The sequence below is a fragment of the Lepidochelys kempii genome, chromosome 2 (assembly GCF_965140265.1).
Source record: "Lepidochelys kempii isolate rLepKem1 chromosome 2, rLepKem1.hap2, whole genome shotgun sequence".
NCBI classification, from domain to species: Eukaryota; Metazoa; Chordata; order Testudines; family Cheloniidae; genus Lepidochelys; species Lepidochelys kempii.
Window position 1 is genome coordinate 159,284,740 of NC_133257.1, and position 15,186 is coordinate 159,299,925.

Genomic DNA, 15,186 nt, shown 5'->3' on the forward strand with positions numbered 1-15,186 from the left:
CATTGCGCCTTGTTAACTGAGGATGTATGGTATATTTCCACTAACTTTGAATTTCCTTGCTTTTATGGGTTTAATTTAAACTCTCAGGGCTACATGTTAATTGAAGATTAGATACATACACCCGTTTACTGTTAACTGTAGTTGTGCACCCAATTCACTATGTTCAACACAGAAAATTAACTTCTTCTAATTTCCTTTCTGATTGCTTTATACTAGTTTAAAAAACAGTTTAACTAAAATGTCCTGAAAATGACTGATACTTATTGAGTTACACAAAGGGCTTGATTCTGAGAGCAGTTTAGCTTTCTGGCATGATCCAGAACGCACGTAAGCCAAAAGTAGTTTAATGAAGCCAACAGAACTAATCACAGGTGTGAAGTTAAACGTATGTTTAAGTGCAGCGCTGGATCAGCACCAGCACCTTGCAGGATGGAGCCCTAAGAACCACATCCTAGGTTTTTACACACACACAGACATTATACCTTTGCCTGATACTTCCCATTATAAGACCCTATTTTCAGTTGATTATAACTTTGCCAAACATAAACCATTTGGGCTTGGATTTTACATGCTAGGTGCAAGTTTGGCTGAAACTTCCTGAAAAATTTCATCCAAAATGGTTCTGCCACTTTAAGGAAAAAGGCTAGGGAAAAATATGTAGTTTTGTTCATTACTAAAATATGCTGGTGACCCTTTCTTTGATCAGATCTAGGGCCCATATGCTTTGGAGAAGGGACATGAAATTTTGCAGGTGGTGGCATTTGTGTCAGGGATATGCTTTTTACTGCCCTTGTGAAAAATCTGCTCACATTTGGCCAAGTTATAAGTCCCTCTGAAAAATCAGTTAGCACAGGCTCAGTAAAGACTTTGATTTTTAGCAGCTAAGATTTCTGAAGACACTGTCCTCACTGAGGATGCTCCAGCCTGTCACAACTCCAGCCTGTGTATTGCATCTTTCTCAGAGAGCAACTGAGCATTCTCCCTCCAGTCCAGGGTTTCATGGCTGAATCTGGCCTTTCCCTGTAATGGCTGCTCCAGGCCACAGTTGGGCCAGACACTGGAACTGAGAGCAGGGAGCTTGTCTCTCATGGACCCTCAATGACCCCTTGTTGGCACCCAGGCAGCATAGAGGAGGACGCCATCTGATTGGAATGCAGCTTGACCAGGAGGGAGGGAAAAAAGTAGATTCGGATAAGGACTCTGGTCAGACTAGAACTAGAGGGCAGGAGATGAGAAACTGACTGGGATTGGCTGGACAAAGACTGGATATGGGAACCAGTATGGAGTTGGGGTGGGAGGTGAGTGAATCTGAGGGAAGTTAGCAGAAGAGTCTGTGCCCACTAGAGCACACTCCCCTACAGAGCTTGGGATGGAAACTAAGTTTCCTGAGTCTCATCATTTTTCTGCTGTCAGCAAAGATCTCTGAAACTCACTGGCAATCTGTCTCATCCCCCTCTTGTGCTGGTCCAAAGAGAGAATGACATCCTACTTTTGCTGCCAGTTACCCTGATAACTCAAGTGTCAGAGGCCTGTGTGGTAGACCTAGAGGTTCCAGCCCTGCTGATGATCCATGTGGGTGTATATCACATCACATGACAGAACTTCTGTTCTTCAGTTTTCTTATTTTAAAAGCCTAGAAAATTACGCTAATTAGAAACTAACTAAAAAGAAAATTATGAAGGTTGTAAATTCAAGCACTTAGAAGTTTGGAAATGCCGGAACTAAGGTTGTCCATGTAACCTTAATTTGGCCCCTTTGTGCGTATGCATCATGATACAGTTTTTAATTACATAACCACATGCTATTTTTTCCACAGGACCCCTGTATCATGTGTACACAGAGTGGACCACAGTTACTTAATATTTTAATAGAATCATAGAATTGTAGGACTGGAAGGGACCTTGAAAGGTCTTCCAGTCCAGACCCCTGTACTCAAGGTGGGACTTAGTATTATCTAGACATCCCTGACAGGTGATTGTCTAGCGTGCTCTTAAAAACCTCCAGTGACAGAGATTCCACTACCTCCCTAGACAATTGATTCTTCTTGTCTTCTCCTTGTTTTTTAATGTGTGGCCTTGCGCTTTAGTCATTGCACACTATTCAAACCCTGATCTGAAGATATAATTATTACTTTCCTACTGGGCTTTTCTATGGTGCTCATCGCTGCAGTATCTGATTGCTTCACATACACTAATTAATTTATTTCCCCAACAGCTCAGTGAGAGGAGATATTATTATCCCCATTGGACAGATGGGGAACAGAAGCACAGAGATTAAAGCCAAAAGTATCCACTAATTTTGGGTAATTTTCAGAGTACCTAGCATTATAAGCATTTTACAGAATTTATATGTTCAAAGCATAGCTCTCATTGACTTCAGTTACAGCTGTGAGTGCTCTGCACTTCTGCAAATTAGGCCCCAAGATCTTAAGTCAGGCACCCAGAAAATGATTAGTGATTGCCTGTGAAAAGTTTGGTTCAAGTTACTTGTCCAGCATTACATAGGAACTCTGTGGCAGGGGCAGGGATAGGATCCAATTTTCCACTGCACCATTCAACTCCCTTAACCATGAGACCATCCTTTCTCTTCCTGCAATCCCTTACCTAAATTCCTACATGTCTTCCAACTTCCTCAACGTATGAGCCAGGGGTCCTACAGACAACAGCCTCCTTCACTGTGCAACCCTGATTCATGCCCAGAGCAGGTCTATCCTTTGCACTGAAGGAGGCAGGGATCCTGTTGAAAAAATAGGATGTGATCATGTAACTAAAACCTGTATCGTAATGCATATGCACAAAGGGGCTGAGTTAAGATAGCATGGGCAACCTTAATTCTCCCATTTTCTAACTTTTGAGTGCTTGACTTTGCAATCTTAACATTCGTTTAACACAGTTTGTGTGTGTTATACACAAATACAAACCTGCACATACATAAATCCAGTTTATATGGGGGCATAAGAGAGTCTGGTATTTGTGTTAGGAGGCTATTTTATGGGTTTTGAATGCCTCTCAGTTCTTTTCTGGTGTAGGGGGTGAGAAGCAGCGGCTGTTTTTTGTTTTAATGTGATTGTATTTTTAATGTATAACACAGCTGCCTAGAGCCCAAGAAAATATTTTATGCATTATAAATCAAAACAAACATTATATATATTAGTGAGATATTTCCAAAACATATTTAATCTATCTCTATTTTCACTGTTTCCTTGCTAAAGGAGAGCAAACATCTACCTGAGGCCAGCACTGTACAGATGCTTCCCAAATATGAAAACACCCACGCTAGTTTTGCCAAATATTGCAAATAAACATGCCCTCAGGGAGAGAACCTGTGAAACAAGTTTTAATTTATAGCAGCACACTTCTGTATTAAGAGACTAACAAAGTATTGGAAACTGGGGTTTGATATGTAATTGTTCTCAGTCCCTGAGCTATAGAATTGTGAAGCTGTAACAACACTGATATTGGCACTCTGGCCCCAAGTTGGCCTGTTAGAAGCCCTGATTTACACACTTAACCATGTGCCTAAGTGCTATGCTGAACAGGAATGGAATTAAATATATGCTTAATTTCAGCATGAGTGGTATCACGTTGCTGAATCATGGACAGGTCTTTGGGCCTTGAGTCAATGGGAATTTTGCTCTTGACTTAAATTGGAGCAGGACCAAGGTCTTTGTAAATGTAACTGTCAGACTTTAATGCAACCACAGACACCTAGATAAATAAAAAAGACAACCACTGTTACAGGGTTAAGTGCATCACCTTGCCGTGCATGAGAAGGCGTATGGTAAGTGTGACATTGAGACCTCCTTCAGTCACTTTTGTGTCCTTCGTGTTCATCCTGGCCTGGTATCTTCAATGCTTGAAAGCAGTTTCTTAGTTTTTCCACTTAGTCAACCTGCAGAAAGAAAGAAAGTACCACTGAATGGCTGAATTTTTTCAAAGCTGAAAATATCACGTTGCACAAACCAATTAACGTCCTCCCCTCTGATTTTTCCTAGTATGGCTTAGCCTGTGAAAAGCTCTTTTGATTGTTTTTATTTTTTTAAGTGCCTGAGTACGTCATCCTTCATCAAGTAGGTGATAAACTTGTCTTCTGAGCCTTCAGGATACTGTTGGCTTCATGTGCTCTGAAGTTGAGAGTGACTCAGTGCAGCAGAACCACAATGACAAATTGAAATATAATATTTCCTTGAATAGACACACTTTGTGTGTGTGTGCGTGAAAAAAATTCCAATTTTACTTTTAAACTCTGTTATTTTTGTTTGAACTGGGAAATGGAGACACTTGCATTCCTCTCCCTGTCTCCACCCCATTCTTTCTTGCTCCTGCAGAACAGAGGATTTTATGGTCCCTACAGTTAGTTCAGATGACACATTAGCGAAGACATCTAAGTAGCAAAGAGCCACTTGCTGCAGTAAATGTGGGCACTGTCTGGCTTTGTTTTTGTCTAAGAAGCCCAGAGGTGGTTCTGTCTCTCCAAGGCCAAAGCTCAGCTTCAGCCCTAAGTGAGAGAAGGATGTGTCTTAATCCCCGATGACAAATTGCAGATTTTCAGTCATTCACAAAGTCATAAATATCCTGAAACGCTAATGAAAGTGGCAAGGACATGCCTTGAAGGGATAAACAAGCATCTATTATGAGTTTATTATTGCAAGGACATTTATCATTACAAATTAAAATGGGGAGGGATGAATGTTACCAGGGACAGGCAATCCTCAAAGAAAAGAAAGCTTAAAGCTTTCTTGGAGACTGTTTAGTGATTTTTGTCCATTTTAGGCCTGTCTTAAAGAAAATGGAATCCTTAGAGTTACACTCAGAGCAGAACATTATTTTCAGAACAAGGACCAAAAAAAGGCTAATTGTTGCTTCTCTCAAAGATCTGTTAAGGTTCATGTTGTTCATTACTTTGGTATCACTATAATAAGTGGGAGCTCTAGTGGCTAAAGAACCAGCCCCAGTGCGTGGACATCTCAGAGTTTGGCCCAGCTTTTCGGCCCGGCCGGACTTTGCAGTGGATAACGCACATCCTGAAGGACACTACTTCACAGATAGTGGCCCAGTAGTGCAGTCTGAGTCCCACCAGGTGCAGAGTCTATGGCTAATGACTGCTCATATATGATCACTGTGGCTCTGGGGACTGAGGTCAGGAGGTTCGGTCCTTTCCTTAATGCCTCAGCAGGAGTAGCAGAGGGGTTACTAGGCTATCACAGGGCTGTAGAAAAGTCTGCAACCCAACTACATGGAAAGGAATGAGAGAGAGTGAATGTGCATGTGAGGATCTATGGAGGGATGCTTCGGGAGCTACAGAAACGCCTCGTTCCTACAACTAGTTCTGTGAGACCTAGCCACATAGAATAAATGGGTCCCCTCTGTTCCCGTGGTTACGGGGGCCAACTGTTCCCAGGAGCAATTAGCCCAGAATGGAACCAGCACATGTCGGTAAAAGGCTAGCACTTCCCTTCCTGACACTTAACTTGGACTTGTGACCTAGACCCTGGGAGAGTTCACACTAACCAACAGGAGTATAGTAGAAAATCTAATCATGTCTTTGATACTCCATCAGCCCCTCATCTAGATTATTATTTTTATTTACACTGTTCATCTCATTACACTGCTCATCTCATTACTATGACATCACCCAACCTGGAGAAAAATGGAAAAGAGTCCAGTAGAACAAGCTGCCTAAGGGAGGGGATGGAAACCAGAAACTCCTGTTTGTGCCATTGACACACTGTGTAGCCTTGAGTAAGTCAGTTTGGCCCAGCTCTTCAAAAGGTATTTCAATAGAAGTAAGGTGCCTCAACACCCTTGAGGATGTGGGCCTTTGCAATAGAATGATTTTACAAAGGCGACGTCCTTACCAAGTAGCAAATATATGAAAACATGAATATACTGACACACAGATATGAAGATAGTACGGTGCTTGCGTTATTAGGTCATTAACAACTGCCTCAGGTGTAGTGAGTCCAGTGACCCAGTAAAATATATTAACAGCTGACTAAAATAAGCCCAGGAGGTTTTTTTAATTATATGGATCATTCAGTTTGAAAGAGACATTGAAAATGTAACTTATTTTATAATTATTATTCAGTAAAAATAACATTTTTTGTAGGTAACACCATAAATATACATGAGATTGGGCTTTATGGGTATGGAGAAGTGAGACACGGGCTGGCTGGGAGGACAGCTGTTCTACATATCACCCCAATCTATCTGCCCATCCAGGTGATTATACAGCCCAACTGCTGTAGTATCAGAGCACGTCCCAAGTATTTAAATATTAAAAACTATTTTTTTCTCTCTCTCTTCTGTGCAAACTCACATGATAAACAGCTTGATTATTTTATAGGGTTTTTGGCTTGTGTACATGCATGCGTAAAAATTGACTGAGGTAAAGCTAAGTCAAATAAATGAGTTTGCATTTATTTACTTGTATGTGGTGAAGTCCAAGGTTACGCTGCAATCTTGTGGATGTGAGTTTCATAGTCTAGGCCTAGCTCCTGTGAAAGTACTGTCTGCCACACTTTAGAGCCTCTTCCCCTTGGTCAATAGTTTCTCATTTCCAGTGGAATTTAGCTGTCATAAGTTCCAGGGTTGTGGAGGTACATGTCAGGTCTCATGTAGCTAAGGTCAATTGCATGGATGACTGAATATCAAGATGGATACATTGAATTGTACCCTGTATGCTATGGGGAGCCAGTGCAGAAAGGACAGCACTGGGGTGACGTGCCCACAGTAACTTTTGTTGCTATGCAGCCTGATCTCTGAGTTTTGTATTCTCTAGAACTTTTGCAGGGTGTGTAGCTTCACTATTAGATATAATGAGTGGCAATAATAAATCCCAGAGATAATAAATAAGTGGATAACCATGGGCAAGTCTGCATGTGAGCCTCTAGCAGGGTTCCTGAGATATGTTTATTTTGCGTAGAACACTTCCATTACCACATGGTAAGAAGTGGAGATTCATCCTCTGAGATAGATACCTGAACTCCTATTCCCTATCCAGTTTATTCTAACGTAGGGGACATTCAGCCTAATAAAAAGGGCCTTTTCTATATATTTTATTCAATATGTATTTTCTAATTTTACATCTGAATGTTACGTGTAGTACACTTCAACCACTGGTTTCAGAGTAACAGCCGTGTTAGTCTGTATTCGCAAAAAGAAAAGGAGTACTTGTGGCACCTTAGAGACTAGCCAATTTATTAGAGCATAAGCTTTCGTGAGCTACAGCTCACTTCCTCAGATGTATATCGTGGAAACTGCAGCAGGCTTTATATATACACAGAGAATATGAAACAATACCTACTCCCACCCCACTGTCCTGCTGGTAATAGCTTATCTAAAGTGATCATCAGGTGGGCCATTTCCAGCACAAATCCAGGTTTTCTCACCCTCCACCCCCCACACAAATTCACTCTCCTGCTGGTGATAGCCCATCCAAAGTGACAACTCTTTACACAATGTGCATGACAATCAAGTTGGGCTATTTCCTGCACAAATCCAGGTTTCCTCACATCCCCCCCACCCCCATACACACACAAACTCACTCTCCTGCTGGTAATAGCTCATCCAAACTGACCACTCTTCAAGTTTAAATCCAAGTTAAACCAGAACATCTGGGGGGGGGGGGGGGGGGTAGATGAGGTGTCTGTTTTTCAACGTGGAATTTCAGTAATTGTTGCTAGACTAATTTATTAAAATTTAAAAACCGATTAACAACAAACAACAAGCCACCAAAATACTACAAAAGACAAAATAATTCCTGATGTATTCCACTGGATTACTCTAGGCCACAGAATCAACTACATGCTGAAAAGACAGTGCCAGCAGACAAATGTAGAGAGGTTAGAAATTCATGCAGCATCCAATCCAGTGAGGAAGGCAAGATCCTACCACAAGGGAATTGATGGCAATCTGTCAAAGGCCCTCTTTCTGGGGCATCATGGTCACGTTTGCTTGAAGCAAGGATGTATAGGGAATTCTCTGAGAGAAAAGAAAGGACAGGATATCTCCCACAGCAGTAAAATCGTACCAGCTGCAAATATGGCTGTTTCCTGTAAAGACTTCATCACTCACAGGAATAAAAAATACCCACTGTGTTTCAGTGCCATTGCAGATCATCAGAACAGCTACTTTAAAATAACACTTACAGGATTAATATTTCAGTTCTAACTCACCAGCTCTCTTGCAATAAGTGAAATCTTTGGTATTGCAAGAACATTTTAGTCAACCAGAGGACTATACAGTGAACAAGTTCCCAGAGCTTTGTTTGAAACCAGATTTTTTTAAAAAAGCATGATAAATGACTTTTTTATGGACAGTCAATACTCAAAGTAAAGAGCCAAATGCTTGCCAAGATTTAGTCACTCTAATCAATATCTCCAGGACTGATTTAAACCAGCAGAATCTTTAAAACTCAAAAGCAAGTTTGTCACCTAACTGATGAAGTGCTCAAAAGCTCAGAAAAATCAAATATCATATTTATTAATTACTTCAAAAGTCAAGCTCTAAAATGAAACAATTTATCTCGTTTTACTGCTGAGAAGCTACTGCTAGATGTAAAGTTGCCCATTTGCTAATTATGTGTAGCTGGGATACCCAAGGAAAAGCACTACAGAATTCTTAAATAAAAACTGTTGTTTGCTTTTACACAGCTGTTGACTGAAATACCATCTGGTGTTAAATTCTATTCACCTTACCCACTTGATAGACGCAATAAAATAAGGAATTGATACCTGAACCACCCTACCAGTTCCACAGCACCCTGCTTTGTTTAGGATATAACATCACAACCCACATAACAGAAAAATATTGCATCTGATAGTGACTTTATTCCAGTCTGATCAATTTCTGAAATCACTGGGGCAGATTCTCTGCTGCATCCAACTTGCGAAGCATAACAGCCCTTACTATAGTGCTGCAAAAACTACATCTGGGTTTCCCTGCACATCCATCATACATCCTATGTTTTAAAGGGGTTGCTGTAAAAATGCAGAAGCTTGGCACTAAAAGATTAATACATGGGAGTGAATTTCCTGTACCTGATTAAAACACAATCCATTTAAAGGTATTTAAACTCTGCAAGCCAAATTGTGACCTCTGCTGCCCCTGTGTAACCCCACTGACTTTAATGGCATTCCATATGGGTGACCAAAAGCAGAATTTGGTCCTATAACCAAGGGCAAGACGGGGATAGTGGGAGGTAGAAAGCAGAGTTAGAGGAGCCTGCCCTCACCTATCATCCCCTGCTCAGGATTAACCACAGCATGGTCCTTTGGCTCCTCTGAAGAATTCTGAAGAGTGGGTAACTAATGATATTTTGCAATGAGGAAATATCTAGTGATTACTGCAGAGGTCAGCATTACTCTCGTGTTAGTTAACATCTTCATCAGTGATCTGGAAAAGGATGTTAGCAGCACATTAGCGAAATCTGCTGATTATACTAAATTAGAAGATTTTGCAAACCTGAGCAAAGGCAAGGCAATAATAGAAAAGGAGACATGGAGATGAGAAATATGGGCAGAAATCAACAGTAAGAGATTAATTCTGAAGAAATGCAAGCTAATACATGAGGGGAAAAATTATTTATACCAGTGGGACAGAGAAACTTGGAAAGCGGTCAAGCCATAAGAGACCTAGGAATGGGTAAGTGGACAGCAAATTAGGGGTTGAGATGTCACATCATGAAGCACAGAGAGAATAATAGGTCCTCTCTATAGGGCTCTGATGCACCTGTTCCTGGAATATTATGTTTAGTTTTGGGTACCTCATTACCAGACAGATTGAAACCTGGAGTGAGTTCACAGTAGAGCAATAAAACATAATCAGGGGGAGACTGATGTATGTGAAATATTATAAAGCCACAAAATAGGGAGACACATAACAGACTACAATATTGAAAGACAAACACCTGGGAAGGAGAGGAATTAATTAGGGTCATACAACAGAGTTGGTTGATGCAGGAATTATAGGAAGCAGTTAAAGGGAAAGTTTAAGCTGAATTTCTGGAAAAAACTTCTGACACTGAAATCTCCTAAGGTGAATAATATTGTCCAAGGTGAAGTGGCAAAAGCCCCATCACTTGGGAATGAACTGGACCCAGTGCTGAATCCAGTGCCCAGTGAAGTCAACAGAAGCCTTTGACTTCAAGAACATTGGTTCAGGCCCTAAATGGGATGAGAGCTGGTCAGGAACCAGAATTTCCGTTTCATTAAGAAATCTATGTTTTGTTCCGTATTGGTATGAAATGTCAAATTTCAAAATATCCCACAAAATAAAACTTTGGAACAGTTTTGAACATTTTTCGTTTTGGGTCAATCCAAGTGCTTTTGTTCTGACAAAATTGAAATGTTCCATTTTGATTTGGTCTTATCATAAAATATAAAATAATATTTCAAAACAAAAAATCATTACAAAATGAAAATGTAATGTTACAATAAGGTCGGACCTTATCAAAAATGCTTTGTTTTGAGTTTTTAAAAGGAAATATTATCAAAATTTACACATTCTTGCAAAAACCTTTTTTATTTTGACAAATTGGCATTTTCTAATGGGAAAAGGTTCCACTGGAAAATTTTCAACCAGTTCTAATCGGGACTAATCTTGTGTTGGCAGGGAAATGGATTTAGATGAGCTAATGAGGTTTTTTTCATCTTTATTTTCTAGGACTTTTTAGATTTCCTGGCTTTTTTCCATTTTTGTCAGAACCTTCACATTATCTTTACTTAGGAGCGGTTTTTGTGTGTGTGTGTGTTTTTTTTTTTTGGTCAGTGAATAAGTTAACTTGGTAGGGAAAAAAGGTCATACAGTATTCAAGAAGACACAATACTTGTTTTCTTTTTCTTTTTTTTTAGTACTCTGTACTGAAATCTGAAAGGCCCCATTTCACATTCTGCATTCTGCAATTGCACATGTAATAATAGGATACACTGGCCTTTGATACAATTCTCTTCAGGGAACAAAAGCTTCCTTTGGCAAAACTACAGCCACTGCTTGTTGTACGTTACACATGTCTTTCCAGTCAAGCATGATTAATAACTGTTTAAAAAAATGCTCATGACCCATGGCAAGTATTCTTTCCACTATAATACCAGCATTATAGGCTCTGAATCTCAGTAATTTTAAAATGTGCTTCTACAATGAAACTATAATTTAATTACTTTTTCTGCAGCCTGTTCCATTTTGTTTCATCACTTTGATTGCACCATGTGCCTGGCAGCTTATGGAAGGCTGCATCTGCCTCCAGGATTATTTCACTGGTTGATTTAGACATCTGTTTCTGAAAATGACTTTATTTGCAATGGCATAAAGAATAATCAGACTTGTTTAATCCAGATAAATTGGGGTAGAGAGAGAGAGAGAGAGACAGAGTTGAAGGGAAAAAAGGGACAGAGAGAAGAGAGAGAAAACAAATCTCTACCAAACACTGCAGAGGATGTCAAAATAATCTAAGCTTCTCCTGTGGTTCTGAAAAAAGAGGTTATCTGATGGATATGATACATGAAAATATGAGTCACTAAATCAGTTCCTTTTACTGTTTGGGGTGGAGCTTGCATATGGGATACATAATACATTGTAGCACAAGCTACCTCAGTTTAATGTAATTTTCATCCCGAAGCACTACATTTGCAACACCATCCTCTGAGACCATAAAGCAATTTGTAATGATCAGTAACACTAGATAAAAATGTCTATATTACATCAGCTACACTCAAGAACCAGTGTGGCTGACATTTCTCAAAATGCTGCTGTAATACTGTCTATTGCAAACAGCCTCATGTTGGACACTGCAGAGCAGAAAGTTTAGCAATAATTTAAAAGGGCAGTTACCAAGCACGCGCCAGAGCATGTGTCGATTAGAAAGGCAGGCACAGGACATGCATGTCACAACTTTTCACAAGCCAAACTGCAAGCTAAATAATATGAATGACCATTTGGGGATTTCTGTTTATACCATTGTTATAGTATTTGCCAGTTAACATTCCAGGCACATTATAATTCATATTTTTCAAAGTTCTCCAAAAAGACAAATATTGTAACTGCTCCGAGTCAGTGCACATATTAATTGTGCAACTGTCCATTAGATGAGAAGAAGGAAATAGACATTGGTTAAGTATGTAAAGGCCTTAGGAATGCAGTTTCCATGCAATGAAAGGAGAATATGCGTTGAACATGTCACTGACCTGCTTTCAAAGGCCAGGGTCACTGAGATTCAAAGTGGTGGTCTTGGTAGTCAACAAAGATGACATTAGAAAAAAAATTGCTCTCAGTTTCACAGCTGAACCACTTTTTAACCCTCTCTTTCAACTGCTTAAAATTTATCTGTTATTGTAGCTCCTTCCCTCTCCAGACCCCTTGTCTACCCTCTTTTAAGCTGTGACCATGCTGAAGTTGAAGCTTTGTCTGCAATGGCCAGGCTGCAATGGTCATCACCGGCCAGTTTGGACAGGAGTATTTTTCTGGGAATTGCTACTGTCTGTCCTCCCAGGCACTTAGCCGAACTATTTTTACACCAGGATGTAGCACTGCTCTCAGGAAATAAAATATCCCTTTCCCCAAAGGCAACAGAAAGGGTGCTTACAAGCAATAGCTGTGTATAAAGACAGTTGTTGATACAATGGTTTCCACTGTAGCGTGGGCAGGGGCTTGACTGGCTGTCTTGAGCATGAGGCGTTTTTTCCCTCACTGTACATAGTCAAGGATAAATCCTGCTCACCTGACTCATGCAAGCAGTCCCATCGCATTCAATAGAACTTCGCTCAGGAATCTCCAGGGTCCTCCCAGCACTTAGGTCTCCCATGTGCTATTACAATATGCTGTTTCCCCAGTAGAGGTGAAGCGCAAAGGCGAGGCAGCAAAATCCTTTCACTCTTCTATTTCATTGCATTGCCTCTCCCGAGCAAAACCACAGCAGGTGTGCACAGAACCGTACATACTTCCAAGCCTTAAAGATTCCACCTTACTAATCTACTTCTAGGCAGAGAAAGATGCTAAACTCCTCTGGCAGCCTGTGTCTTTAGTACTTCAGCAAACGTGACAGCCTACATTTGGAAGCCTGGTTGGAACATTTTTGTAAGAGATGCCATCCAGAAAACAAACATCTCACACTCTGAAAATGTCCATTGGTTTTGCTCAAACTCACAGAGTCAAACAGAAAGGTAGCTGCTGCATTTTTAGTTAAGGAAAGGGAAAATAATCCTGCTGTGTTGGTCCTACTGAGGAACTATTCAAAATATGGGGTTGAGGGGTCATGCCTCACCTCCATATATATCTGCAATAACACTTTAAATTAAATGTATGAAATACGCACCTAAGATTTAGTAAGAAATATTGTATATTAAGTAAATACAAACTGAGGAATTGTTTCAGGAAAGCACTTACTCACATGCTTACTTTAAGCATGTGCTTGCACCCTGTTATTATTAATAATAAAATATTAATAAATAATAATTATTATTAGTAGTAGTAGTGTTACCATAGCACTTAGGCGTGCCAGTCATGGACTAAGACCCCATTGTGCTACAATGTGTGTACAAACAGATAACAAAAAAGACGGCCCCTACCCCAAGGAGCTTCCAATCTAGTATAAGACAAGAGAGAACAGATGGATACAGACAGAGCGACTGTGGAGTACAATGAAATAATGAGACAATATTGGTCAGCATGAGAGGCGGTGGTTTCAGCATGTCAGCAGCTTTACCACTGTCAATGGGACTTAAGCATGTGCTTTAAGTTCTGCCCTGGAGAGGGATGCTTTTCAGAATCGGGGTCTGGTTGCGAAAAATGTTAAATTTTCATAATGATATTTTATTATTTATTTCTAACGGCACCCACTGTGTTCCAGTGATACAATTTCTAAACATAAATGAAGGCACAGACCCTGCTTCAAAGAGTCTATAATGTAGGGTAGGCTAATAGTTGTATAAATAAAGTTAATCAAAGCTACTGAGGTGAGTAGTATTGTGCTCTATGGCTTGAGTATAAACTAAAGCAAAGAGATTTATAACAGTTTGATTAACTAACTTTTATCCCCTTATTTTCATTTGCCTCTGCATGATTTGCCCGAGACTGGTGGCAGAGGTGCTTAATTATGTGTCACAGATACTTTTGTTATATTTTGGACTCATCCACAACCATCATAGGAAGCAAAAGAAAAGTAATAAAAGGGAAATAGAATCCTACCTACCCTCTCTCAAGTAGTACAAAGGGAAGAAAAGGCAGGGAGGGATGCTGAATTGTATTACAAGGCAACTGATGAAAGGAAATACTTGAATACACAACCCAATTAACCTGTGCAAATCATTGTAATCTCCATCACAAGATATTATTGAGGCAAAGAATTTAGCAGGATTAAAAAATAATTATCTATTTCTATGGAGAAGAATACCATTCACATTTAGATTTCAAATAGCTAAGATAACCATTTATGTGGGATATCAACTCTCAGATATCAGGACTGGGGGCTTGATTCATCAAGGTAATTAATGGGACTGATTGGGTATTTAAAGTTAGACGTACGCTTAAGTACCTTGTTATATTGGGGATGTAATCACTAACCAACTAGCAGAAACCGCCTCATAGGCATGTTATTGCATAACTGTTCTATATGTGAGGATTTCACACTTGCCTCTGAAGTATCTGGTACTTGCTGTCTAGATGGACGATTGGTCTGATGTAGCATGGCAATTCCTATGTCCCTAGGATATAGCTTGAGAAAGCCTGTTTGGAGAAGCAATCAAAAGTTTAGATCTTATTTTAGCTGAATCTCATGAACCTAGGATGAAAATCTGAGGCTTTCCATAGCAGAGAAAGAAGGGATGATGTAGAGCCTCAAGAAGAATGATAAAGGAATGGTGGGTGAGATATGAGTCAAACCAGGCCAGGAGAGTACTGGAGAAAATGGCTTTTTTCCTAAAGCATTCCGGGAGGATAAAGGCTCTGACTGAGCAAGGTACCTAAGCACGTGTCTAACTTGTAGCATGTAAGTAGCCTCACTGATTTCAATTTGCAGGCCAATTGACTTTAGTGTGACCACTCATATGCTTAAATGTTAGGCACATGCTAAATACTTGCTGAACAGGTGCCAGTGTCTTTGATAACTTTTGAAGACACAGTGAGATAAAGTAGAATAAGAAGAGAGAGAGAGAGCCATGGTCAAAGAGACAAGGAATGAGTCATTAAGTACATG

The 15,186-nt window shown here is 40.0% G+C and overlaps 1 protein-coding gene across 19 annotated transcripts in view; it reads right to left on the reverse strand.

The window, feature by feature from the left end:
- LOC140907213 (poly(rC)-binding protein 3-like) overlaps positions 1 to 15,186 on the reverse strand; it is a 713,049-nt gene that overhangs the window by 77,047 nt on the left and 620,816 nt on the right. For all 19 annotated transcript variants that reach the window (XM_073332635.1, XM_073332633.1, XM_073332636.1 and 16 more), the window contains one exon: positions 3,756 to 3,891. In XM_073332635.1, coding sequence (XP_073188736.1) covers positions 3,756 to 3,833 — 78 coding nt within the window. In that variant the 5' untranslated portion in view covers positions 3,834 to 3,891. The remainder of the gene's footprint in view (positions 1 to 3,755; positions 3,892 to 15,186) is intronic.